Source organism: Otolemur garnettii, unplaced genomic scaffold, assembly GCF_000181295.1.
Source record: "Otolemur garnettii isolate 467f Iridium unplaced genomic scaffold, OtoGar3 scaffold00017, whole genome shotgun sequence".
NCBI classification, from domain to species: domain Eukaryota; kingdom Metazoa; phylum Chordata; class Mammalia; order Primates; family Galagidae; genus Otolemur; species Otolemur garnettii.
In genome coordinates this window covers 12,377,358-12,403,704 of record NW_003852412.1, presented here as the reverse complement: position 1 = coordinate 12,403,704, position 26,347 = coordinate 12,377,358, and the positions used below count along the sequence as shown (strand labels likewise).

The following is a 26,347-nucleotide window of genomic DNA, read 5'->3' as shown; positions in this document are numbered from 1 at the left end:
GGAAATAATAGTGATAACAGAAGGTAGTTTCATCACATACTCAGGCATCATTTAACGATGCAGGTACGTTCTGAGAAATACATCATTAGGTGGTTTCAGCCTTGTGCAAGCATCGTAGAGTGTACTTCCATACACCCAGAATATGGTATAGTCCACTGCACAGGTAGGCTGCAGGGTAAAGCCTACTGCTCCTAGGCTGCAAACCTGTGCAGCAGGGATTGCACTGAATACTGTGGGCAACTGTAGCACAATGTTTTGTGTATCTAAACATAGGAAAGGTAAAGTGAAAATACCTAACTATCTTATAAGACAACCCTTTGCTGTTGTTGACTGAAATCTTGGTATGTGGTGTATAACATTTCATTTGGCAAACTAAACTAAGAAGTGGTCAGCCACATCTTGTTAGCAAGAATTGGTGAAATTTTACGTAGTTTCTCAAATCCAGAAATCTGGAGCACTCTTTGGAATATTTGAGTTTCAGGGGCAATAAGAATTTCACAAATACTTTTTTTTGATACAGAGCCTCAAGCTGTCCCCCTGGGTAGAGTGCTTTGGCATCACAGCTCACAGCAACCTCCAACTCCTGGGCTCAAGCGAGTCTCCTGTCTCCACCCCCCAAGTAGCTGGGACCACAGGCACCCACCACAAGGCCTGGCTATTTTTTGGTTGCAGCCATCATTGTTTGGCGGACCAGGCTGGATTTGAACCCGCCACCTTAGGTGTATGTGGCTGGCGCCTTAGCCACTTGAACCACAGGCGCTGAGTCTAAAATTACTATCTTAACCATTTTTTTAAGTGTACAGTTCAGTAGAGTCTGTTCACATCATTGTGTTACATCTCTAGAACTTTTCTATCTCATAGCACTGCCATGTAACTTTTTTTATTTTTAATTATTTATTTATTTATTTATTTTGAGACAGAGTCTCACACTGTCACCCTGGGTAGAGTGCTGTGGCGTCATCATAGCTCACTGCAACCTCCAACTCTTGAACTTGATCAAGCGATCTCTTGCCTCCATTTTTCTATTTTTAGAAGAGGACGGGGTCTTGCTTTTGCTTAGGCTGGTCTCGAACTCCTGAGCTCAAGCAATTCACCCACCTCAGGCTCCATATGACTTTTTTAAAAAGAAACTTTTTGCTGAGATTTTCAAGTGCTTCAGGGACAAAACTTAGATAGAGAGTGCCTATTGGTTTCCTCAATTCCCTATCCAGAATGCTGGTCCAAATTCATCAGATGGAAAACTTGCCTTCTGTGGCCTCAGAAAGGTTTTTTTTTTTTAAAGAATTTAAAAATTAATCTAGCTTTGAGCTGGCATATCTTACTAACACAGTTGCAGAAAACTTATATTTACTCTGCTATAGTTTATGAATTTCTTGGAGGAAAATCTAATACTAATACTCAAACTTGATGCACGGACTGAATCCTTGGCATGGCTGTGTTTATGTCCATCTGTTACGATGGCAGCATGCCCATTTTTATGGTGGTGTGCCAGTAGCAGTGAGCCGTGTGAGCCAACAAAGATGAATTGTTTGGATGGATCACACTATTCTGTAATACTAATTAATTTTGAGCTGATGAATCTACATGAGATAATGTTAACCAAATACAGTCAAAGTAACATCAGTGAAAATAAAATTTATTTTGACTTATGCAGAAGTGTATCACAGATGTTTTAGGCTGCCATTGAGAATAATTAGAGTCAGTGTTTACTACAGTTATAGGGATCAGTTTTCTTTTCATAAAAATTTTGAGTTTAAAAGAAAAAACACAATTATTCTTGTGGTAGATTATAGATGAGAGAGGAAGTAGGGTAACACTTTAGGTTGTGGATTTTGTACTTCTTGTAAGTTACTACTTTATAGTTTCTCAATTATATTCTTAATATAGTTAACTTTATAGCAGAAATTGACAGCAATTTGGTGAATGGAAAGAATGTTGGATTTTAAAACAAGACTTGACTTTTTGACATTCCCTTGTTCTTTGGTGATATGCTTAAAAATTGTGTAGTTTTAGAATTTTTTGTTTTTGTTTTGTTGAGACAGAGTTTACTGTGCCCAGGCATCAGCCTAGCTCACAGCAGTCTTAAAACTCAAGTGATCCTCTTGCCTCAGCCTCTCAAGTAGCTGGGATTATAGATGCCCGGAATAACACAGCTAGTTTTCTATTTTTAGTAGAGATGGGGTCTTGCTCTTGCTGAGACTGATCTTGAGCTCCTGAGCTCAAGCAGTACACCCTCCATGGGCTCCTAGAGTGCTGGAATTATAGGTATGAGCCACTGTACCCAGCCTGTATAGTTTTACAATTTCTTACATGTTCTATAATCTTCTACTTCTACGTTGCCCTTATAAGTTCTGATCCTTGTTTTACTTATCTATTAAATGGGAATAATAGCACACATGCTTTATAGAGACTTTGTGATACTAAGGACAAGTTTTGTAAGCTCCAGAAAATAATACAGTTATCAGGTGGCTAAATGAGTTAATTATATGTTGTAAATGCAAGACATATTAGTGGTAGATTAGTCAATAATATGGAAAGGATATAACTTTAATCTCACACTCCTGGAGATATCTACAGTGAACAAGTTCTTATGTATCCTTCCAGAATTTTGGTTTTTTTTGAGACAGAGCTTCACTTTGTTGCCCTGGGTAGAGTGCCATGGCATCATAACTCAAAGCAAGCTCATACTCTTGCCTCAGCCTCCCAAGTAGCTAGGACTACAGGTGCCTGCCATAGTACCTGGCTATTTTAGAGATGAGGTCTCGCTCTGGCTTAGGTTGGTCTCGAATCTGTGCGCTCAGGCAGTCCACCTGCCTCGGCCTCCCCGAGTGCTAGGAGGGCCAAGCCTCACATTACAAGTGTGAGCTACTGCAGAAAATTTTTTAAAAATTAAATGATAATACGTATATCTACCATTCTGTATATATCTTGCTTTTCACTTAATATATCTTCGAGATCTTTCCATATCAGCCTGTGATACTATTTCAGTCTTTTAACCACTGTGTTAGTATTTCCTCATATTCCTTTTATTTAATTAGTCCCCTTTTTGAAGAGCACTTGATTGATTTCACTTTCCATCAAGTATAAGAATATTGTAGTGTAAATTTCTGTACACTTGCATGAATTTATCTGTTTGTAGGAAAAAATTTTAAAGGAAACTCACATAGAACCACTGATTTCATTGAGTTTATGTACACTAAGGCAAAAAATTCCTTTTTACTATTTAAGAGTACTGTAAACCCAAATGCTACTTTCTATGAAAGATTAAGATTGGCAGCTTTTCAGAAGCAATTAAAGGAAAAATTGACAAATATATTACTGAGTAGTTTACATTCTACACGACATTCCTAATGTCTGGAGCAGAAGTAAAATTTACTTGCCTGTGGCCTACCAAGAGACCAGGTAACCGAGGGTATTGATATAGGGCTTGGCAAATACGGTGACTTCCTCTTGTGGTGTGTATATGGCCATCGTGGCTTTTCATACATATGTGAATGGTATGAGTACAGAGAAGATGTATGCTTGTTTTTTCACCTTTCTTGGGGTCATGGACCCTTTCAAGACTTTCTGGTGAAAGAGTATTTATATATCTCTCTAAGGAACAAGTTTAATATATAATGTACATTCACATAGTCTTTGAACTAATTTTTGTTAGTTGAAAAATAATAATTTGTGTACCTACTGTGCACCTGAAAGAAATTTACTCTGCTCGAGAAAACAACTACACCCTACTTTTATAGGCCCTTCTCATAAACCTTCTTTGGGGTCCTCAGCCAAGCTAGTTTCTGCCCTGGTCTCTTTGTAGTTGTTTCTTTTTCATCCTTTGAGACCTCAGCTTAAAGATCACCTACCTATAGAGGTATTTTGTGATTACCCATTGCTATTTTATTACATTTGCTAGTTTAAATTTTTTTTTTTTTTTTTGAGACAGAGTCTTACTTTGTCAACCTTGGTAGAGTGCTGTGGAGTGATAGCTCACAGCAACCTCAAACTCCAGGGCTTAAGCGATCCTCTTGCCTTAGCCTCCTAAGTAGCGGGGGCTACAGGTGCCTGCCACATTTTTAGAGACGGCTATTTTTAGAGATGAGGTCTTGCTTTGGCACAGGCTGGTCTCGAACTTGTGAACTCAGGCAATGCCCCGCCCCCCCCTTGGCCTCCCAAGTGCTGGGATTACAGGCCTGCGTCACTGCACCCAGTCTTTGCTATTTTAATTCTTCGTGTATTACTTATCTGGTCTTTCTTTCTTTAGGTTTTCTTCCTCCTCTTCTTTTCTCCCTTTTCCCTTTCCTCTTCTCCATCTTCCTTTTTCCCTTTTTCATTCCCCTGAAACTGCCTATCCTTCATTCATTCTCCCTTAGAATTTTGGAATGTCTTAGCCAGGCGAGGGCAGTGGCACTCACCTATGTAGTCCCACCTACTCAGGAGACAGAGGTGAGAGTCTAGGAGTTCAAGTTCAGCCTGGGCAATATAAGGAGACCTTGACTCTTAAAAAAAAAAAAAAAAAAAAAAAGTAAATCCAAGGAGGTCAGGGATTCCCATAACCAGAGGAGTTCCTGGCACATAATGGGTGTTGAGTAGATCAATGTACTGGGCCTAGTGATTTGTGTCTACTTCATAACAACTCATTTGACATAGGTAACAACTTTTTATTTTGATGATTTTTTTCTCTATTGGAGCTTGCTTTCTGTTTTATTGAATTATTCTTTCCTAGTACTTTAAATTCATTTTGCTGTTGTTTTTCTAGTTTTTTTGAGATAAAAACTTAAATCACTGATTCATCTTTCTTATTTTATAATGCAGTTAGAAATATAAATTTGCTTCTAAGAATTGCTTTAGCTGCATCCCACGATTTGCAAAATGTGCAGTTTCATTTCATTTTCCAAATATTTTCTGGTCTCTCTGATGATTTCATCTTTGGCCCATAGCTCATTTAAAGTGTGTTGCTTGTATTTTCTAATAGCTAGGCATTTTCTAGTTATTTTTTATGACTGGTTTCTAGTTATATTCCACCTACTCTCCATGATTTTAGACTTTTCAAATTTATTGAAACCTTATCCAGCATGTAGTTGAATGTTTGAATGTTTATTCTGTGGTTGTTGGGCATATTGTTCTGTATGCGTCAGGTTAAGTTGGTTAAGTGTGTTCAAATTTTTTGTACACCTTTACTGAATTTTTTGGTCTGTTCTATCAGTTACTGAAAGGTGTGCTAAAATTACCTATTGTGATTGCAGATGTGTGTTTTTCTTCTGTTGGTTCTGTCAGCTTTACTTTATGTATGGAAGCTATAAATTTAGAATATATATAAATGTTAAATTACCGTATCTTTTTTTTTTTTTTGACACAGAGACTCACTCTGATATCCAGGCTAGAGTGCTGTGGTATCAGCCTAGCTCACAGCAACCTCAAACTCCTGGGTTCAAGGGATCCTCCTGCCTTAGCCTCTTGAATAGCTTGGACTACAAGTGCCTGCCACGGCACCTGGCTAATTTTTCTGTTTTTCTAATCTAAGTTCTTGCTTAGGCTCTTGCTGAGGCTGGTCTCCCAACTCCTGAGCTCAAGGGATCCTCCTACTCGGCCTCCCAGAGCGCTGGGATTACAGACGTGAGCCATGATGCCTAGCCTTACCTTATCTTCTTTCTGATCATATCCTTTTGTGTACTGGGAGCAGATCTTCAGCTTTTATTTGTCTGAAAACCACCTTATTTTTGATTTTAAAGGATGTTATCAGTGGCTATGGAATTCTGTGTTGGTGTTTTTTTCCTTCTTTTTAAAATATGTCATTCCATTATCTTCTAGTCTCTATAATGTCTGTTGAAAAGTTGCCTGGCAGGATTATGTTGATTTTTCAAAGAGAGGGTCAGCAAACTGCACACACATTTATGTAAATAAAGTTTTATTAAAACAAGCCATGCACATTTGTTTGTGTATTGTCCATAGCTGCTTTCATGCTGCAACAACAGAGTTGAGTAGTTACATGAGAGGTGGTGTGGCCAGTGAAGCTGGCCTATTTACTAATAGGCTCTTTACAGTGAAGGCATTTTCTGGACGCTTTTAGGATTTTTTTCTTATTGTCTTTTGTTTTCAGCAATTTGACTATACCATGTCTGTTATAGTTGTCTTTGTCCTTTTTTCTTACGATTTTCTAAAACCTGGATATTTTATGTCCTTCATCCGTTTAGAATAATTCTTTTTTTTTTTTGAGACAGAATCTTACTATGTCGCCCTCCGTAGAGTGCTGTAGTATCACAGCTCACAGTAACATCAAACTCTTGGGCTTAATTGATTCTCTTGCCTCAGCCTCCGGAGTAGCTTGGACCACAGGCACCTGCCACAATGCCTGGCTATTTTTTTGTTGCATTTTGGCCAGGGCTGGGTTCAAACCCACCACCCTCGGTATATGGGGCCCATGCCCTACCCACTGAGCCACAGGTGCCGCCTTGTATCACGTTCCTGATGTTCTGTTCTGTTTCCCATTCTTTTATTTCTCTGTGTGTCAATTTGTGTGTTTTCTTTTCACCTGTTCAATAATTCTTTCTTCTGCCATTTGTAGTCTGCTGTTAAGACTATCCAGTGAGTTTTAAATTTCCAATATTGTATTTTTAGTTCTGAATGTCTATTTGTTTTGTATAGATTCTATTGGTTGTTGACATTCTCTGTTGTTCTATCTATTTTGTTCATCTTTGCTATATTTTCCTGACCATATTAATTGTAATTACTTTAAAATCTCTGTCTGATATCTCTAGTATCTGAGTCACCCCATGAATCTCTTCTTCCCTTCCTCTCCTCCCTTCTTTTGTTCCCTCCATCCATCCTTCCTTTCTCCCATTCATTCTTCATTTTTTCCTGTTTCTTAGCAGGTCTCATAAGTTTTGATCCGATGCTAGGTATTTAGGATAAAAAAATTTGATGGGGTTCTTGTTGTGTTGCCCAGGTTGGTTTCAAACTCTTGTTGTCAAGCAGTCTTCCTCCTTGGCCTTGCAAAGTGAGACTGTACCTGGCCTATTTCAGTTTTTCTTACGCTCCTGAACATCACCCTTTCTGTTCTGTATTGCCCTTCAGTAGTCTTCATGGAAAGCCCAAGGAATTTACCAAGTCTTCTCTTCTAGGAGAGATTTGAATTGTTGCTTCTCTTCCCAGCGGTATGTGGCTGTTGAAATCCCTGCTCATGTGTCTTACCACCCAGCTGCTATTTTCTGCTGGATTTCCTGGAATTTCACCCTGCGAAAATGTATCCAGCTGTTTGAAGGGAATTGGTAAACAAATTTTTGTGAACCCTTTTACTGAGTCTTTTCTCAGTGACTTTTGCCCTTCAAGTTCTAATCACTGTGGTCGCGCTGAACTTCAGTATCTATTTCCTAAGCCTGTTAACCCTGTGACTTCTTGGTCTCTGTTCTCCCACGTGGTATTTTGGGAAATGTCCTCAGGGAGAAAGCTGTTGTGAATTAGGAGCTCACTGGGGGCTTCTCTTGTTTAAAGGATTGTGGTCCCTTAAGTTCTGCCTGAATTGATTGGTTTCCAGTGTCTTTAGATAGTTACTGTATTTGTACATATGTGTGTGTGTATATATGTTTCAGCTTTTATGGTTTGTCTTTGGCAGGTTTAGTCTTTTCCATGCTGCTGTGTTGTGGGCAGATGCAGAAGTCCCTATGGTATATTCTGAACATAGCAGCCAGGATGATCTATATTGGATCATGAGTCTCCTCTATTCAAAACCAGAAGTAGTTCCTTGTTTAATTCAGAGTAAACACAGAGCCTTTAGAGTTATTTAATCTCCTTGACTTGCGTTGTCTCTTTCACCTGGAATGCTCTTCCTCCCTGTCCCCGTCCCCGCGCCCCCCCATATCTGCATAGCTAGCACTTTGATTCACACATCTTTGTTCAGGTTTCTTTTTTCTTAATTTGGCTTATGGATCACCCTATTTAAAATTGCCTCCACGTGAATATTTTATTTCATTTATTTTTGAGACAGAGTCTCACTTTGCTGCCCTTTGGTAGAGTGCTGTGGCATTATAGTTCACAGCAACTTCAAACTCTTGGGCTGAAGCAATTCTCTTGCCTCAGCCTCCCAAGTAGCTGGGACAACAGGCTTCCACCAACGCCTGGCTATTTTTTAGAGACAGGGTCTCGCTCTGGCTTAGGCTGGTCTCAAACTCGTGAGCTCAGGCAGTTCACCCACCTCAGCCTCTCAGAGTGCTAGGATTACAGGCATGAGCCACTGCGCCCGGCCTCCTCTGGAATATTTTAAATGTACCGCAATCTCTAGTTCTATGATTCAAAATCCATTGTTTATGAGACAGAGTTAAGAAATAAAATAAAATTGCCTCCTCTTTTCCCTTCTGCTACTCTCTCCCTCTGTTTTATTTTTTCCCCATGTTATCTGTTGACTTATACTTTTCTTCTTTGTTACCTTTGTTGTTTTTTAAACTTTTTACAAGGAGATCTCTACGGAGAGCAAGGTTTCTTTTGTTATTGTTGTTTTTCTTCATTGGTGTGTCACGATGCAAATGGAGAACCAGATGAGAATAGAGGAAGGAATTTCAAGACGGAATTGTAGTGGTCAGTTCTGTCAAATACAGAGGAAGAACCTGAAAGTAGTAGGAGATTTTGTTAGTCATCTTCCCCTGTCCCCCTCTGTGCTGGGATGTCTAGCCATTTCAGTTTCTCCCTAGTGAGTTTAAACACTTACTAAGTAAAGACTAGAATAGGACTTGCTGTCTTTCCCTACCTTCAGTAGGGTCTAGACATTCATTAAGCAAAGACTAGGACTTGCAGTGTTTCTGGTTCTGTTAAACATTCCTTCCAGGTTATAGAAAATTTCTAACAGGTAACCCTCCAGCCTTCTAAGAGGTCTCCAGCAGATGACCTTTGGTCTTTTACTCCGTGTTGGGAGTTCCTGAATTATTACTGACATGCTGGCCACCTCCTGAGCTACATGTGTACCACTCTGTGAATTGCTTAAAAAAAGGCCCAATGTCCTAACTCGGTGCTGTTGACATTTTCCATTTTTGGTGGCAGCCCATCTGCTAGCAGATACTCTTAATAAATCTCTGCCATTAACTCCACATGGCATGGTTCTTGGCAGCACCTTTCCACCTTTCAACATCTAAAATCTTGGATTGGATTTTTAAATTAGGTTATTTGTTACTGTATGAGAGACATTTTAATTGAAGACTAAGGGAGAAAAAGAAGATCGCCAAGGGACGAGGAAATAGCTGTAGTAATTCAGATTTTTTCTTTTTTAATCTTGTGAATAGTATAGGAGAAAATGTTCATATTTGTTTGGATAATTTATGTTTCTTCCTTTTAGAAAGTTAAGAGATGGGTGAGTAAATGGACATTAGCAATGGTAGGTTAGGAATTTGTTTTTTCTCACCCTTGTATTTATTAAGTGAATGTTTTCTGCCAAAAGCTATATATAAGGTTTTGAGTCTCATCCAGGGAAATTGTAGGCCCTAAAGGAACTGAAAGCATTACTAAGCCTTAACCTTGTGCCCAAAAACTTATTATGAAGGTCAGTCTCTTTGGTAATACAGTACGTGGAAAGGTAAATTCTGACTTTGGTTTTCAGCTTTTTTTGCTTATCTGTTCATGTTTTGCAGTGCACCACTTGGGTAGAGCATTTAGTTTTTGAGTGGTTCTCAAAGCATAAAGAGGTGCCTCTGTTTGTAGATTTTTTGAGCAGGGCTCTGTAAAAGTCCAACCCTCCCTTAAAGATTCTGATGCATTCTTTTTAGGAGTGGACCTCTGATTGGAAATCACTATTCCTTATCACTTTTTGTTTCTTTTTTTTTGTGAGACAGAGTCTCACTCTGTGCCCTGGGGTAGAGTGCTGTGGCATCATAGCTCACAGCAACTTCAAACTCTTGGGCTCCAGCGATCCTCTTGCCTCAGGTTTTCATTTTTAGTAGAGATGGCATTTCACTCTTGCTCAGGCTGGTATTGAAGATGTGACCTCAAGTGATTCACCAGCCTGGGCCTTCCCAAGGTCTAGGATTATAGGTATGAGTCACTATGTCTGGCCTCTCATTTCTGGACTTCCGTTTCAGGTGTTATTTTCTGTGGTACACCAGTTTGGGTCAGCATTTTGAGGAGAAGGAAGGTAACTGTGGTGTAGTCCTTTCAAATTGGTGAAGGCCTCTTTTTTCCCCCTCCTTTTAGATTTCCAGTTCATCATGTATGGATACTTCTTTAAAATACAATTAAAAATATGTTACTAGAAAACTTAAATGAGAAAAGTGTATGAAGTATAAGTGTTGATTTTTTTTTTTTTTTTTTTTTTTTTTAGACAGAGCCTCAAGCTGTCCCCCTGGGTAGAGTGCCGTGGCATTACAGCTCACAGCAACCTCCAACTCCTGGGCTCAAGCGAGTCTCTTGCCTCCGCCTCCCAAGTAGCTGGGACCACAGGCTTCCTCCACAACACGCCCGGCTATTTTTTGGTTGCAGCCGTCATTGTTGTTTGGCGGGTCCAGGCTGGGGATTCGAACCCACCACCTTAGGTGTACGTGGCTGACGCCTTAGCCGGTTGAGCTATAGGCGCCGAGCCAGTGTTGATTTTTAAAATTAGATTCAATAAAGATAAATCTAAATTGTCAAATTCTCCTTGAAGTTTGTAAATGTGCTTGCTGCGAATTTCGGCACATATCAGCTCCTCTTCAGTTAGTCACAAGATTGTGGATTGGTAATGCTTCTCAGGCCAGACTTGCCCAGATCATGCTTTGAGTACTACTGTAGTGTACAGTGCCACGTAGTCTTAAGTTTTCCTTAATTCATATTGTTTTTAAAAGGACTGGATGGTTTTAATGAGTTCTAGGTTATAGGTTTATTAAAAAGTGGAGGCAGTTTTAATATGTAAATGACCCAACATTTCCTATGTTCCAATATGTAACTGGTAAGCTTTTGCTTTTCCAGTATGGTTACTAGTTTATGCTGATGCTGAAATAAGAAAAACTCTCCTGGTAATAGTCAAATTTGCTTGTATATTCTCGTCTATTCCTTGAAACTTAAAACAGGCACACAGTTATTTTGAACATGAAAAGACAAGTTATACCATTTAACGCCACAAGATGTCACTTATGTAAAAATAAAGTTGGTAGCCTAATACTCAAAGCTGGCGACCTGCAGGTAACTAACTAGCTACATGAAGCACTAGGTAAATAAAAAGTGTGTGTGTTTGAAACAGAGTGTCAAGGAAAGTGTTTCCAGTTCAACATCATTTTGGCTTAACTATTGATATTTAGCAGAAAAACTTTCTTAGCATCTGTGATTTGTGTAGTAATACACATTATGATCATATTTGAATTGACCCCATAGTAGGTAGACATAAAATAACTCAAATAAGTGAATATTGTTTTGAAGGTAAGGTAGGTGTTATGGTACTAACCCTGCAAAGTCTTGGTGACCCTCAAAGAGGAATTTGGGAAGAAATATGTAATTTGTATCAGAATTTCCAATACATCTTTTTGGTGGCTATGTGAAAAGCTCAATACTACATCAGCCTGACACAGTACCTAGGATTTTTCTTCTCTCTTTTTTCTGAACCTTAAATTTATTAGCTTCTCTGCTGTTGTTAACACAAAAGAAGTTTGTATTTGTTCTTGAAGACTAGCTTTTCTGTTAAATACAAAGAGTAAAATCTTTGACTTTAATATTGGGATTCTGTTTTCTTATTTTTGGTTTGGGAGCCGGTAGGTGGGGAGGGGGCCCTGGACACTTGGGCTTAAGAAGAAACAAACCAGGTTTCCATCAGGCCCTGAAGAAGATTATGCCTGTGTTAGAGATTGTGAAGTACTAAAAATCAACACTTCATTCCTCTTCATTGCTAACTTCTCTTTCCAGATAACACTGGTGGGGGCAAATGGTGGAACAACCTTGGGGAATAGAAAAGGGCAACAAACAGGAGAAAATTATTCTTTTTGGCGTGTGTATGTGTGATCGTGTTTCCTTTCTATTTAGTTCCTATCTAATGACCTCTGGGTTTCGCATTCCTCTCCTCCATTAAGAATTTTTAGTGTCTCTTGTAGGTTGTAGGTTTTTCACTTCTAAATGTTTGCCAAATCATTAAATAAAATAGGAAAATAAAAAGTAGGAGAAAAACATGTGGTTTTCTTTAATTTGAAACCGTACATATGGTTTCATTATTTTTTCTCTCTTTTTTGTTACCTGTGAAATGTGAAAGAGCTTGAGAAGCTGTAAGAGGGATCCAGAGTCATTGAGATGAACATTTATAGTATATTTAGTAGTCGTCTGTCCTCAGAGACAGTTTTTATATATTAGCCTTTCTAACATTTATTTTCTAGCTTTATTTTTAATTAGCAAAAAGATGTTTTAATGAATTACTTTGGTCTTTCAGTAGTGGTCAGCATTACATTTAATTTTATGAGCTGCTTAGGAAATAAGAGTAATTTTTTTCACAATTTCATTGTCTCTATTCTTTTTGGCAAAAATGTGCTTAGTTTTTACTTTTTTTTAACTGCAGTGACAGTTTGTGATACCTAACCTAAACTTTGTGTTAGTTTGCTATAGACTGGGTGGCTACTTAATAGAGATTTATTTTTTTCTCACAGTTCTGGAGGTGAGAAGTCTAAAATTGAGGTGTCAGCCAGTTTGGTTTTCTCTGCGGCCTCCCTCGGTGGCCTGCAGACAGCCCCCATCTCACTGCAGTTACTTAATATTGCTCATTCTATTTCTAATTCTTACCAATATGATACAAAGTATTTAATGTGGAAATCTAAGTATGGCAACTTTTTTCTTCTCTTTTCTAACAGGAATGAAGATCTCAAACAAATGTTGGAGAGCAACAAAGATTCTGCTAAATTGGATGCTATGAAGCGAATTGTCGGGGTAGGTAAAATACTAGATAACTTCAATTTATGGAAATGGACAAGCAGTGATTATAGTATGTTAAATATGTATATTAAATATTTTAAATACCAAATCTAACATCACATTTACCCTTTATTATTAACTTAGAATTTCTTATCTACAAATGTTAAGGAAGAAAATACAGTATCGAAGTGTCAAAAATTAAGAAACTTGGGTTTTAATTTCATCTTTTCTCAGTTTAAATTTTCCTGTCTCTAATATCAAGATATTTCTCCCCTGATGGCTCAGCGCCCATAGCACAGTGGTGTCAGCATCAGCCACATACACTGAGGGTGGCAGGTTCAAACCTGGCCCTGGCCAGCTAAACAGCTGCAACAGAAAAATAGCTGGGCATTGTGTTGGGCACCTGTAGTCCCAGCTTCTTGGGAGGCTGAGGCAAGAGAATCGCTGGAGCCCAAGAGTTTGAGGTTGTTGTGAGCTGTGATGCCATGGCACTCTACCGAGGGTGACATAATGAGACTCTGTCTCTCCCTCCCCAAACAGATATTTTTCTGTGAGAATGAGGGAGTTAATCATTTCGAAGTTAAAATAAGATGATATATAGTCCTATTTTGACTTTCTACAAAGAGAAATCCTAAGGGATTTTTTTGGGTCATTTCATGACCTAAATGTTGTGAGTATACTTTCTTGTGTTTTTCAAATTCCGTTACTATCAGTACAAACCCTTTATTCACCTTAGTAGCCTAAAACTTCTAGTAAGTAGTACAAAATGTAAGAGCATTCACCACTTTTTAGTTGTGATGCAAAACTAAATAATTGACTAATAATGTTATTAGAGGGGCTTTGTTGCCAGAGAACTAAAGAAATGATACAATATCTAATTATATGTATCATCTTTAATAAAATTTTGTTGCAATTTTTGTTTCATTCTCTACATACATTTTATTTTTCACATTCACAGGGAAAAAACTGGTTTAATTCCAGTGACTATCTAATGCTAAAGAGTTTTGCTTTGGTTTTAATGGAATTAAATTCGTAAAACCTTTTTTTCTAATTTCTAATTTTCTCTACTTTTTATCTCCACCATTGCTAATTTTATTTTCCAGATACTTTTACATAATAAGGTCAAAATATAATACATTGGCATGTTCGCTTAAATAAACACTAATAAGATGACAGCACAGCTGAAACAGGACTCTTTTTTTCTGTACTTAGTGTCATCATATGAGAGGTTGAAATCTGCTTTCTTTTCTTGATACATTAAGATCCAGGTCCCACTTATGAAAGATGATTAATAGGTGTCTGTATGCTTCGTTAAATATATAGATGTTAAATATATTCGATTCTAAATGTATTTGAATGTATATAATCAAATATATAATTTATATATAATCAGTTATATAAATATATTTGATTCTAAGTATAGAATTTTATATTTAGAATCAAATATATGAAAGTCAAGGACTAATAGTGACTTTTTTTTTTTTTAATTGAGGCAGAGTCTTACTTTGTGGCCTTCTGTAAAGAGCTGTAGCATCAAAGCTTACAGCAACCTTCAACTCCTAGGCTTAAGTTAATTCTCTTGCCTTAGCCTCCCAAGTAGCTGGGACTGCAGGTGCCCGCCACAATTCTCAGCTTTTTTTTTGTAAAGATGGGGTCTCACTCTGGCTCAGGCTGATCTCGACCTCTGAGCTCAGGGCAGTCCTCAGCCTCTCAGAGTGCTAGGATTGTTAAGTGTATGCCACCACGCCCGGCCTAATTGCAACTTTTTGTTTATAGAACACCTTATAAGGGATTTCATCTTTGCTTTCAGGTTTATGCATTTGGTAGTGTAATAGAAATTTTGAGGCTTTCTATTTAAAGTTTTTTTTTTTAAAGTTTTTGATTTGGTGATACCATGCTTTGTACAAACAAGAATGTTTATGGACAGAAAGTTCTTGCTTTGCATGGTTTTTATACACAGGTATTTCAGTTGTAACAGTATAGTTAAATTATATCAGTTCCACAACAATATGGTTTAATTTTCATTTACCATGGCTTATTAACTGAGTAATTGTATAATGTACAAACTTTGTTGCTTACTTTCAATCCAGAATCACTGTAAATTACAGATGTGCATCATGATCAATGATCAATCCTGTCACTTCTTGCAAAGCCCGTCAGTGATTGGTTATTGTGCATCTGTTACTCAGTTAATGCACAGACAGTGAAGCCTGTACTTGTGTTGCTTCCTTGTTTCCAGTGAGAATTACAGGAGACATTTTACAAATACGAATAACTGAAAGAGAGATTTGGTCAACAAAGATGATAGTGTAGCAGAGGAGTGAAAATGATAACACTAAAGATGAAATTCAGATACAATGTAAATGGAGTTATACAGAAATAGCTGATAATGGAAATATTAATATTACCAGTTTTCAGAAGACTCTAAATTGGAAGCTGGAAAAACTTAAAGGTGAGCTTATCAGCATAAATGAGAAAAGTGGTTCTGATGAAAAGGATGAAAATGTCCCAGAGGAAATGATGGCAGCAAAACTCTGCACCTTAATTAAAGGAACAGTAGGAGATAACTGACAACACTGAAAGTGCAAAGGATGAAACGTGGGAAAATTGATCCAGACTTAGAAAGGAGCATGATAATTTACCAAGGTGTGCAAAAGACACTTGTTCGGTATCCTGATAAATGTAGAGGTGACAAGCCCTGTTCAAACTGCGCTTTTAAAAGTTTTTTTCAATTTTGGAATATTACAGGAGTACACGTTTGTTCATTATAGAATTTGCTTTTGTACATTCTAAGTCAAGGTTACAAGTGTGCCCTTCACCCAGAATGTGTGCATTGTAGCAGTTAGGTGTGATTTTAACCAACCCCTTCACCCACCTGCCACCTACTTGATTTCTGTTGAGTTTTACTTCCAGATGTGCGCGTTAAGTATTAATTGACTAGTCCCAATTTAATATTGAGTACATGTGGTGTTTGTTCTTCCTTTCTTGTGGTGTTTGTTCTTCCTTTCCTACATTTCGGTTAGAAGAATGGTCTCCAGTTCCATTCAGATTGTTACAAAAGATAAGAGGCACTACTTTTTTTGAATGGCTGAGAAGTACTCCATGTTATATGTGTACCCTATTTTGTTAATCCACTCATGTATTGATGGACATTTGGGTTATTTCTGCATCTTTGTGATTGTGAATTATCCTGCTATAAACATTTGCATGCAAATGTCTTTTTTATTAAGTATATTTATTTTCCTTTGGGTAAATTACCTAGTATTGGGATTGCTGGATCAAATGATAAGTCTACTTTTAGTTGAGGTATCTCTGTACTGATTTACATAGAGATAGTACTAGTTTTCAGTCCTACCAACAGTGTGCGGAGATGCATTCGTTGGCCATTATTAGACTATCTTCATGAAAAATTCCTGTTCGTGTCTTTTGCCCACTCTTTAATGGAGTTGTTTGATTTTTTTCTTATTTGCTTGAGTTCTTTGTAGATTCTGGTTGTCAGCTCTTTATTAGATGTATAGTGTGCAAATATTTTCTCCTATCCTGTAAGTTATTTATTTTCTCTATTGATTGCGTTCTTTGCTGTGCAGAAACGTTTTAATTTGATCAGGTCCCATTTGTTTATTTTTGTTGTAGCTGTGATTACTTTTGGGGTCTTCTTCATAAATCCTTTCCCTAGGCTGATATCTATAAGAATTTTTCCAACGTGAATTCTTAGAGTTTCATGCCTAAGAATGAGTCATTTAACTGACAATAAAAGAGTTATTAGTGTTTTGACAAAGATTTTAAAGGTCATAGATTAAGTGTAATTTTTTTTTTTTGAGATGGAGCCTCAAGCTATCCCCCTGGGTAGAGTGCCATGGCATCACGTTCATAGCAACCTCCAACTCCTGGGCTTAAGCGAGTCTCCTGCCTCAGCCTCCCAAGTAGCTGGGACTACAGGCGCCCGCCACAACGCCTGGCCATTTTTTGGTTGCAGCCATCATTGTTGTTTGGCGGGCCCGGGCTGGGGATTCGAACCCGCCACCTTAGGTGTATGTGGCTGGCGCCTTAGCTGCTTGAGCCACAGGCGCCGAGCCGATTAAGTGTAATTTTTCAATAGATTATTAAGATTGTTTTGCATGGTTTTAGTGTGAGTTCCTATACCATGTAAAGGAGAGATTGCGCTTAATTACTTCTTTAAACTTCGGCTCTTATCTTTTACCATAAAAAAACAACTTTGGCTCTTACATTCTATTAAGGTGATTTATTTTGCTAAATCTCAGGATACTATTGAAATTCTTGATTCATGGTGGGGGGAGTGTATTAAAAAATCTTTGGATACAACTTTTAAAATTTGGAAATGTGTCATTTGGTAGTTTTTTCTGTATTCCCCTCAAACTGATATAGTGTTACATTTTAGGTGCTGTTTTTTTTTTCCTTAATACAGGTTGGTATTCGTTATTGAAAATATTTGAATCAGAACCATTTTGGATTTTGGAATATTTGCATTAAAATATGAAATCCAAAATGCTTCTTTGAGTTTCAGGTTGGCACTCACAAAGTTTTGGATTTTGGAGCATTTTGAAGTTTGGAGTAGGGCTGTTCAGCCTGTACTTCCCTACATACTTTATATTTTGAGTGCTATTAAATGGCACATTTTAAAATACCAATTTCTAATAATTGTTACTTGCTAGTACCCCCTTTATTAAATAATTAATTGTTATTTTGCTTGAAATGTTTTCCCAGTGAGCTGTTACAACAATTACTTGTTCGATTGTCCAGTTTTAAATTTAATTTCTAATGGATACTATATTCCTTTGTGGAAGCTCTTAAAATCATGAAAAATTTCCATGTTCATGTGTGTGTATTTTCTGTTACTAAATGTTGGATGTTGAAAGTCTTTTCAGATTAGTTTGTCTTTGTAGTTGTGGGATAATGAACAGATTTGAACCTTTAATAGTTGAGACTTTTAAAATTCCTGATTGGATTTGTTAATATACTATATATATTACTTCATAGCCATACATGCCATAGGGTATTTGGCTATTTTTTTATTGACTCTATGAAAGTTAAAAGTAATTTCCAAATTCCAGATGTTTTGCTTAAGTATAATAAAATTTGAATCAAATACAAATGGTACATTATTATTATTATTTTGAGACAGAGTTTCACTATGTCACCCTTGGTAGAGCGTCATAGCTCACAGCAACCTCAAACTCTTGGGCTTAAGTGATTCTCTTGCCTCAGCCTCCTAAGTAGCTGGGACTACAGGCACCTGTTACAACGCCCAGCTATGTTGTTGTTGTCATTGTTGTTTAGGAGGCCTGGGCTGGGTTGGAACCTACCAGCCCTGGTGTATGTAATGTACTATGGCTTGGCACCCACTGAGCTACAGGTGCCAATCCATGGTACATTATTATTATAGAAAAAATTAAAAAGTCCATGCGAGAAGAAGAAACTAAAAACATGCAAAATTCTTACTGTCTTGAGTTAGATTGTAATAAGCAGTTTGGTGTAAGTCTTTCTAGACTTTTTCTCTGTATCCCTTGTTTTCACCCATTCTGTCAACAAAAATGCTTTATTTGTATGTATACTTAAGGATTCAACTTGGGGCTGTTGTTTGCACCTTTAAAAAAGATTGATAGGTTGGAAATTGTTTAAAAGACTAAGATTTTATGCAATTTTGGTATCTCAGGCCTGAGATTTTACTGGTAATATGATACCTGTGGAACCTTAATTGGTTTGCTATAGTTTTGCTCTAGTGTACTCTCTGGGATATAAAATCAACGGTTGATTATCTTTCTATACCTGTATTTATCTTTGGCTGCTGATTCTTAAGAGTTGCAGGTGCTCGTAGCTCAGTGAGTAGGGCACCAAGCACCAACACGAAAGCTGGCAGGTTTGAGCCCGGCCTGGGCCTGCTAAATAATAATGACAACTGCAACCAAAAAATAGCTGGGCGTTGTGGCAGGTTCCTGTAGTCCCAGCTACTTGGGAGGCTGAGGCAAGAAAATTGCTTAAACCCAAGAGTTTTAGGTTGCTGTGAGCTGTGACGCCAGGGCACTGTCCTTAGGGTGACATATAATGAGACTCTGTCTCAAAAAAAAAAAAGAAAAAAGTTGCAGTTGGGTCTGGAATCCAGCCTTTCCTCCTTCTTTTATTATCCAGAAATTAATCAGTAGTTACCTATACATTAAAAATTTTAAACATTTCTCCCGTCTTTATTACTTTGATGAATGACTAGTTGAAATTAAGAAATTAAAGACACTTTCTCCCTTTTTTCTGAGCTTAAAAATTAATATAAATTTTTAGATCTACATTCTTATTCAGTACAGTCATGACTTGCTAAACAGTAGGGATACAATCTGAGAAATGTGTTGTTAGATGATCTTGTCCTTGTGCGAACAACATAGAGTGTACTGACACACACCTAGATAGTGTAGCCTACTACCCACTGGGGCTAGATGGTTATTGCCTGTTGCTCCTGGGCTATAAACCTGTATAGCATGTTTGTATACTGAATACTGTAGACAACTGTAACACATTGGTAAGCATTTGTACATATAAACATAGAAGAGGCATAGTAAACGTGTTATCATAATCTTAGAGTAAGATTATACATGTGGGCTCGGCGCCTATAGCTCAACCGGCTAAGGCGCCAGCCACGTACACCTAAGGTGGCGGGTTCGAATCCCCAGCCCGGACCCGCCAAACAACAATAATGGCTGCAACCAAAAAATAGCCGGGCGTTGTGGTGGGCGCCTGTGGTCCCAGCAACTTGGGAGGCTGAGGCAGGAGACTCGCTTGAGCCCAGGAGTTGGAGGTTGCTGTGAGCTGTGATGCCATGGCACTCTACCCAGGGGGACAGCTTGAGGCTCTGTCTCAAAAAAAAAAAAAAAAAAGATTATACATGTGGTGACTGAAACATTGTTATGTGGCACATGACCATATTTTAAAAAATAACATGAAAATCAGTATAATTCATCCTGTTAACAGAATGAGCGGAAAAAACCTGATCCTCTCAATTTATGTGGAAAAAGTATTTGACAAAATTCAACACTCTTTCATGATAAAAATACTGCAGTTATATTAAAGGCCATGTGTGAAAAGCCCAAAGCTAGCATTATATTTAATGGTGAAAGACTGAATTCTTTTACTCCAAAATCAGGAGCAAGACAAGGATGCCTGTTCTCATCACTTCTATACAACATAGAATTAGAAATTTTAGCCAGAGTGATTGGGCAAGAAAAAGAAATAAAAAGGCATTTTAATTGAAAAGGAAGAAATAACATTTATTTACTTGCAACATGATCATATATGTAAAAAAACGTATTTCCACAAAAAAACTGTTAAAACTAGTACGTGAGTTTAACAAAATCAACACACAAAATCAGTTGCATTTGTATACACTAATAGTCAACAATTTGAAAGGTAAATTTAAACAAAAATTCATTGTAATAGCATCAAAAGGAATAAATTACAGAGGAATAAACTTAACCAGGGAGGCAAAAGACTTGCACATTAAAAAAAAAATTGTATTACTTGTATTACTGAAAAAAAGTAAAGAAGATATCAGTGTTTATGGATTAGAAGACTGATGATACTAAGATGTCAAAATGTGAAAATGATTGACATATTTAGTGCAATTCCTATCACAATTCCTTTGATACACTTTTCAAAAATAGAAAAATCCATCCTAACATTAGAGTTACAGAATTCTATAGAAATTAGATATACAATTAGATACAGAATCTTGTGAGTCCTTTAATAGCCAAACCAATCTTGTGAAAGAACAATGTTGGAAATCTTATACTTCCTGTTTCAAAATGTAAGACAAAGCTACAATAATCAAAATAGTATGGTATTGGAATAAAAAGTTGGTCTCTATTGAATGATTTTTCCTAATGGTATAAGACCAATCAAGTGGGAAAGGACAGTCTTTTCAACAACTATTGCTGGCAAAACTGGATATCCATATGCAAGAAAATGAAGTTGGACTCCCTATCTCACACCATAAAAAACAAATCAAAATGGATCAAAGGCCTAATTGTAAGAGTTAAGACTATAAAACTCTTAGAAGAAAAATTGCAGGGAAAAAAACTTCATGACACCACATGTGGCAAAGGATTCTTAGATAGAACACCAAAGAGTGAGCAACAAAAGAAAAAGTAGATAATTTGGATTTATCAAAATTAAAATTTTTGTGCATCAATGGAGTAAATAGATAACTATAGAATGAAAGAAAATGTTTGCAAATCATGTATCTGATTAGGGATTAATATGTAGAATACATAAAGGTTACCACAACTCAACAACTAAAAACCCAATTAAAAAAATGGGTAAAGGACTTAAATAGGTATTTTTCTAAAGAAGATATAAAAATGGCCAATAATTACAGATGCTCAGCCTCACTAATCCTATGTAAATGCATATCTAAACCACAGTGAGACCACTTTAAACCCATTAGGCTGGCTATTACCAAGAAAACAAGAAAACAGAATTACAAGTATCAATGAGGATAGAGAAATAAAAACATTTGCACATTGTTGATGGGAATGTAAAATGGAGCAACCATTGTGATAAACAGAATAATCAAATGATCTAGCACTTCCACTTTTGAGTACCGTGTTTCCTCAAAAATAAGACCTACCCCCCAAATAAGCCCTAGAAGGATTTCTATGCATTTGTTAAATATAAGCCCTACCCCAATAATAAGACCTAGTGATGGGCATGGCAATGCAGTGTATCTTATAGCCATGCCATGCATTTTGTTGCAGAGTGGAAGACATCCCCTGAAAATAAGCCCTAGTGTGTCTTCTTGAAAAAAAAAATAAATATAAGACAGTGTCTTATTTTCAGGGAAACACGGTATATACAGAGAAGAATTGAAAGGATTGTTCAGTTTTCCTAGCAACATTATTCATGGTAGCCAATAAGTGGAAACAACTGATATGTTCACCAATGAATGAATTGATAAAATGTACATATACATACAGTGGAATATTATTTGGCAATAAGAAGGAATGAAATCCTGATACATGCTATAACATGTATAAAATGAACATTGTGCTAAGTGAAATAAGCCAGATGTAAAAAGACAAATATCATATGATTTCATATAAAATACCTAGAATAGTCAAACTCATAGAGACAGGAAGAATGGTGGTTGCCAGGAACTGGGAGGAGGGGGAACTGGGGAACTTGTCTTTTAAAAATCATTTTGGACATTTATTTTCAATGTTATAAGTCCTAGTAAGATAGTTTTTTAGGCATGAACTCTGTCCCATTTATGTTTGCCCATGGCTTTTACTTTTTTATCATATCTTCGTTCTTTACATTTTTGTTTTCAGGTGACAGGAGCATTTCATTTAGTAAGGGAATGTAGATGACATTTTTTTTGTTTTGTTTTGTTTTTTTTTTAGATGACATTCTTTTTGAGATGTTGCCTATCTGAACTGGTTTTTGTTCTTTTTTTCAGTTGAAAATAGATTACTTAAGAATAGTATTATTAAAAAAAAAAGAATAGTATTATTGGGTTTCAATGTTTTCTCCTTAAATTTTTGTAGATTTTACTCTTGATGTCCTCTGGCTTTAGATGTATAGAGCAGAAATGTGATACCATACCAATGAGATTGCTTTTTTCTTTCTCTTTGTCTAGATCCATAGATACCTTCTGTGTTTTAAGGAGGAAAGAAGTTTTTTGCATATATTGATATGCTCCTATGTTTTGGTTTCTCTTCCTTAATTTGTCATCGTACTAAAGAAGTCTTTTGTTTTGAAATTTTAAATGTCTTACTTAGAGAAATGTTTTTCCTGTTATTTATTTCCTCTTTTATCTGTCAGCCTCTGTCTTTCTTGGCATTCCTGTTATGTGCAGATTACATTTTTTGGTTTCTTATTTTGTGTCTGTCTCTGTCTTCTTACTTGTTAATTTGATCTGTCCTTTCTCCTGATTTCCGAGAGAATTTTTTAAGTTGTCATTGTAATTCAGTTTAGAATTTATGGTATTATACTATCTTTTCTTATTATAGTTTAAAATTGATAATTACATCTTTATTTAAAAGCTTCCTTTCCTAGACCAAAGTGATTCTTCTTCCAAAAAATGCCTTGTCCTCTGAAATCTCAAACCTCATTAAGAATATGAATAAGACATATTTCTCATGTTTTCTCTCTCTTACATCCAGGTCCAGGTCTCTACCCCCAAAGAATTGGTTCTTACTCCAATAAGTTCTCTATTTTTGAACTATGGAATGTTTTTATATGTCTAATTATGTTTTCCTTCCTATTAGGTCATTATCAAAGAGCATTAGTATTGTCCAGAATTTCTATGTGAGATGGTTTTGATTATAGATTCTCTATATTCTTAGGATCATTACTTTAAGGTTCCATTTTGGGAAGCAGAAAATAGTTTTTGTGTTAATTAATTGTTAAGAAGACCAAGTGTCTGTATAGAATATAGTGTGAGCTACACATAGTTCCACAGTAAGGAACTTGAGAGCTCTGTTCTCTCTCTGTTTAGTTGCTACATGTCTCCTTAAGTGTCATCACAGAAAGTAACATTTTTCATTTGTTGTTGTTGTTGTTTGAAGTGTTCCTTGAGAATAAGTACTCTGGTCTACTGTCTGGTTGGTATGTGCCATCAGGGTACTTCCCTGAAAATGTTAGAGAGAATGATATATGGGACTGTCTTATGCTTAAGTTCTAGGTAATATTAGATTCACTTTTGATTAAGTAATAAATTGTGGGCTGGGTGTGGTGGCTCACGCCTGTAATCTTAGCATTATGGGAGGCTGAGGCAGGTGGATTGCCTGAGCTCAGAGGTTTGAAACCAGCCTGAACCAGAGAGAGACCTTCTCTCTAAAAATAGCCAGGTGTTGTGGCAGGTGCCTGTAGTCCCATATACTCGGGAGGCTGAGGCAAGAGAATCGCTTGAGCCAAAGAGTTGGAGGTTGCTGTGAGATGTGATGCCATGGCATTCTACTGAAGGCCAAGTGAGACTCTGTCTAAACAAACAAACAAAAAAAGAAGTAATAAATTATGCTGGGGGAAAGGAATGTCCCACATCTGTTTATTCTCTAGATTACAACTAATGGGTAGGTGATTGTTTTCTAAAATATTATCCTAAGTGAACTACACTAAGCAGGAATTTGTTGAAATTTCCATTGTAGGAATTGTATCATGTCTGAAATTAAAAATATTATGGATTAACTCATTAGCAGAATGGAGGTGAGAGGAAGTCATAAGTTGAAGACAGATTATTGGAAATTAGTCAACTTAAAGAACAGAGATTAAAAAGAAAAGAAGTGAAGGGCTGGGCATCATGGCTCATTCCTGTAATCCTAGCACTTTGGGAGACTGATGTGGGAGGATTGCTTGAGGCCAGGAGTTTAGGACCAGTGTTGGCAACATAGTGAAATCATTATCTCTACAAAAAATAGAAAATTTAGCCAGGTGTTATGGCAGGTGCCTATAGTCCTAAGCTACTCAGAAAGCTGAGGCAAGAGGATTGCCTGAGCCCAGGAGTTTGAGGTTGCAGTGATGCTACTGCACTGCAACCTGGGCAACACAGTAAAAGCCTGACACAAAAAAACAAACAAACAAAACAAAACAACAACCAGAAAAAGAAAGAGACAAAAAGTGAATATGGCCTCAGGGTCTTATTGGATGATTTCAAAAAAGTTTAACATATGAGTTATTAGAACTCCAGAAAGAGAGGAGAAAGGCATTGAGGCAGAAAAAAGCATTTGAAACTTCCCAAGTTTGATGAAAGTTATAAATTTATAGATTAAAGAAGCTAAGTAAATCTAAATCATGATAAACTAAAAGAAAACCATGCATAAACATAGTAATCTGTTGAAAACCAAAAACAAAGAAGGGCTCAGTGCCTGTAGCTCAAATGGCTAAGGTGCCAGCCACATACACTAAAGCTGGCGGGTTCGAATCCAGCCTGGGCTTGCCAAAACAATAATGACAACTACAACCAAAAAAGAGCTGAATGTTGTGGTGGGTGCCTGTAGTCCCAGCTACTTGGGAGGCTGAGGCAAGAAAATCGTTTAAGCCCAGGAGTTGGAGGTTGCTGTGAGCTGTGATGCCACGGCACCCTACCCAGGGTGACAGCTTGAGACTATCTCAAAAAAAAAAAAAAAAAAGGAAACAAAAAAAGATCTTGAGGGTAGCTGAAAAAAATGGTACATTACACACAGAGAAACAATTTTAATAACTGTAGATTTCTCGTCAGACACTATAGAAACCAGAAGATAGTGGAATAACATTAATTTTTAAAGTGCTGAAAGAAAACCCAGAGGTCTGTATCCATTTAGGAAATTCTGAATTTCACTGAATGAAGATGAAATAAAGATATTTTCAGGCAGAGAAAAACTTAAAGAGTATCCATTTCTAATATACCTGAAGTATTAATGGAAGTTCTTCACCATGAAGGGAAATAATATCAGATGGATATTTAGGGAGACCAGCTGAAATGATAAATGTCTGAGTAAGCATACTAATTTTATTCTTAAGTTATCTACTGACTAAGAGGTTTTAATATGTGTATAGATGTAATATAATAATATAATAGCATAATTGCAGCTGTAACAAATGCTAGTAAGGGTGTAGGCTTACAAGGGTCTGTATGTTTGTATGGTTTCTGTATTTTCCTTAACTTGGTATAATGTTAACTCTACTGTATCTATCCATATATTTCTGAGTGTCTATCTATCTGATAATTTCTAGAGGAGGAACCACTAAAAAATTATATAAAAATATATAACCAGAGAGTTAATATAAAAAAATTAAATACTAAAAATTTCTAAAGAAGTGGGAGAAGAAGTAAACAGAACAAAAACACAGGCAATAATTAGAAAACAAATAATAAAATGGTAGACCTGAATGTAACCGCATCAATAATTACATTTAGTGTAGGTGGCCTAATGTTACCAATTAAAAAGGTTGTCCGAGTAGTTGAAAATAGCCAGCTATAACTATATGCTCTCCAAAAGAAAACCACTTGTAATATAAAGAGAAACTATAAGGATGGAGAAAATAAATCATGCAAACACTAAAAAAAGAAATCTCAAACCATTCTTAATATTAGAAGGAGTATTATTAAGGATAAAGATGGACATTACATAATAATGAGAGTCATTTCTTCCAGAATACTTAATAATCTTAAGTGTGTCTAACAACAAAATCTGACAAATAAAGTAAAAACCCAAGCAACCTGTTAGAACTGAAAGACAAATTCACAGTTACAGTTGGAGACTTCAATAGAATAGGGAGGTAGAAAATCAATAAGGGTATTGAAGACTGGAATAACATTATCACTTGAGTGACCTAATAGCTGCTTATAGAGCACTCTCCTCAACAATAGCAGCATATACATCCTTTTTACACGTAAGAGAGACTATATTCAGGGCCATAAAACTAATCTTAACAGATTTAAGAGAATTGAAACTATTGAAAGTATATTATCTGACCATAATAGAATTAAACTAAAATCAATGTTTGGAAGAGATCAAGAAATTCCTTAGGGAGGAGTGACAAA

At 36.8% G+C, this 26,347-nt stretch overlaps 1 protein-coding gene across 2 annotated transcripts in view; it reads left to right on the top strand.

Annotated features, from left to right (window-relative positions):
- The window catches only part of AP3B1 (adaptor related protein complex 3 beta 1 subunit), a 256,948-nt gene that overhangs the window by 12,147 nt on the left and 218,454 nt on the right, over nt 1–26,347 (top strand). For both annotated transcript variants that reach the window (XM_023510871.1, XM_003785933.2), the window contains exon 2: nt 12,765–12,840. In XM_023510871.1, coding sequence (XP_023366639.1) covers nt 12,765–12,840 — 76 coding nt within the window. The remainder of the gene's footprint in view (nt 1–12,764; nt 12,841–26,347) is intronic.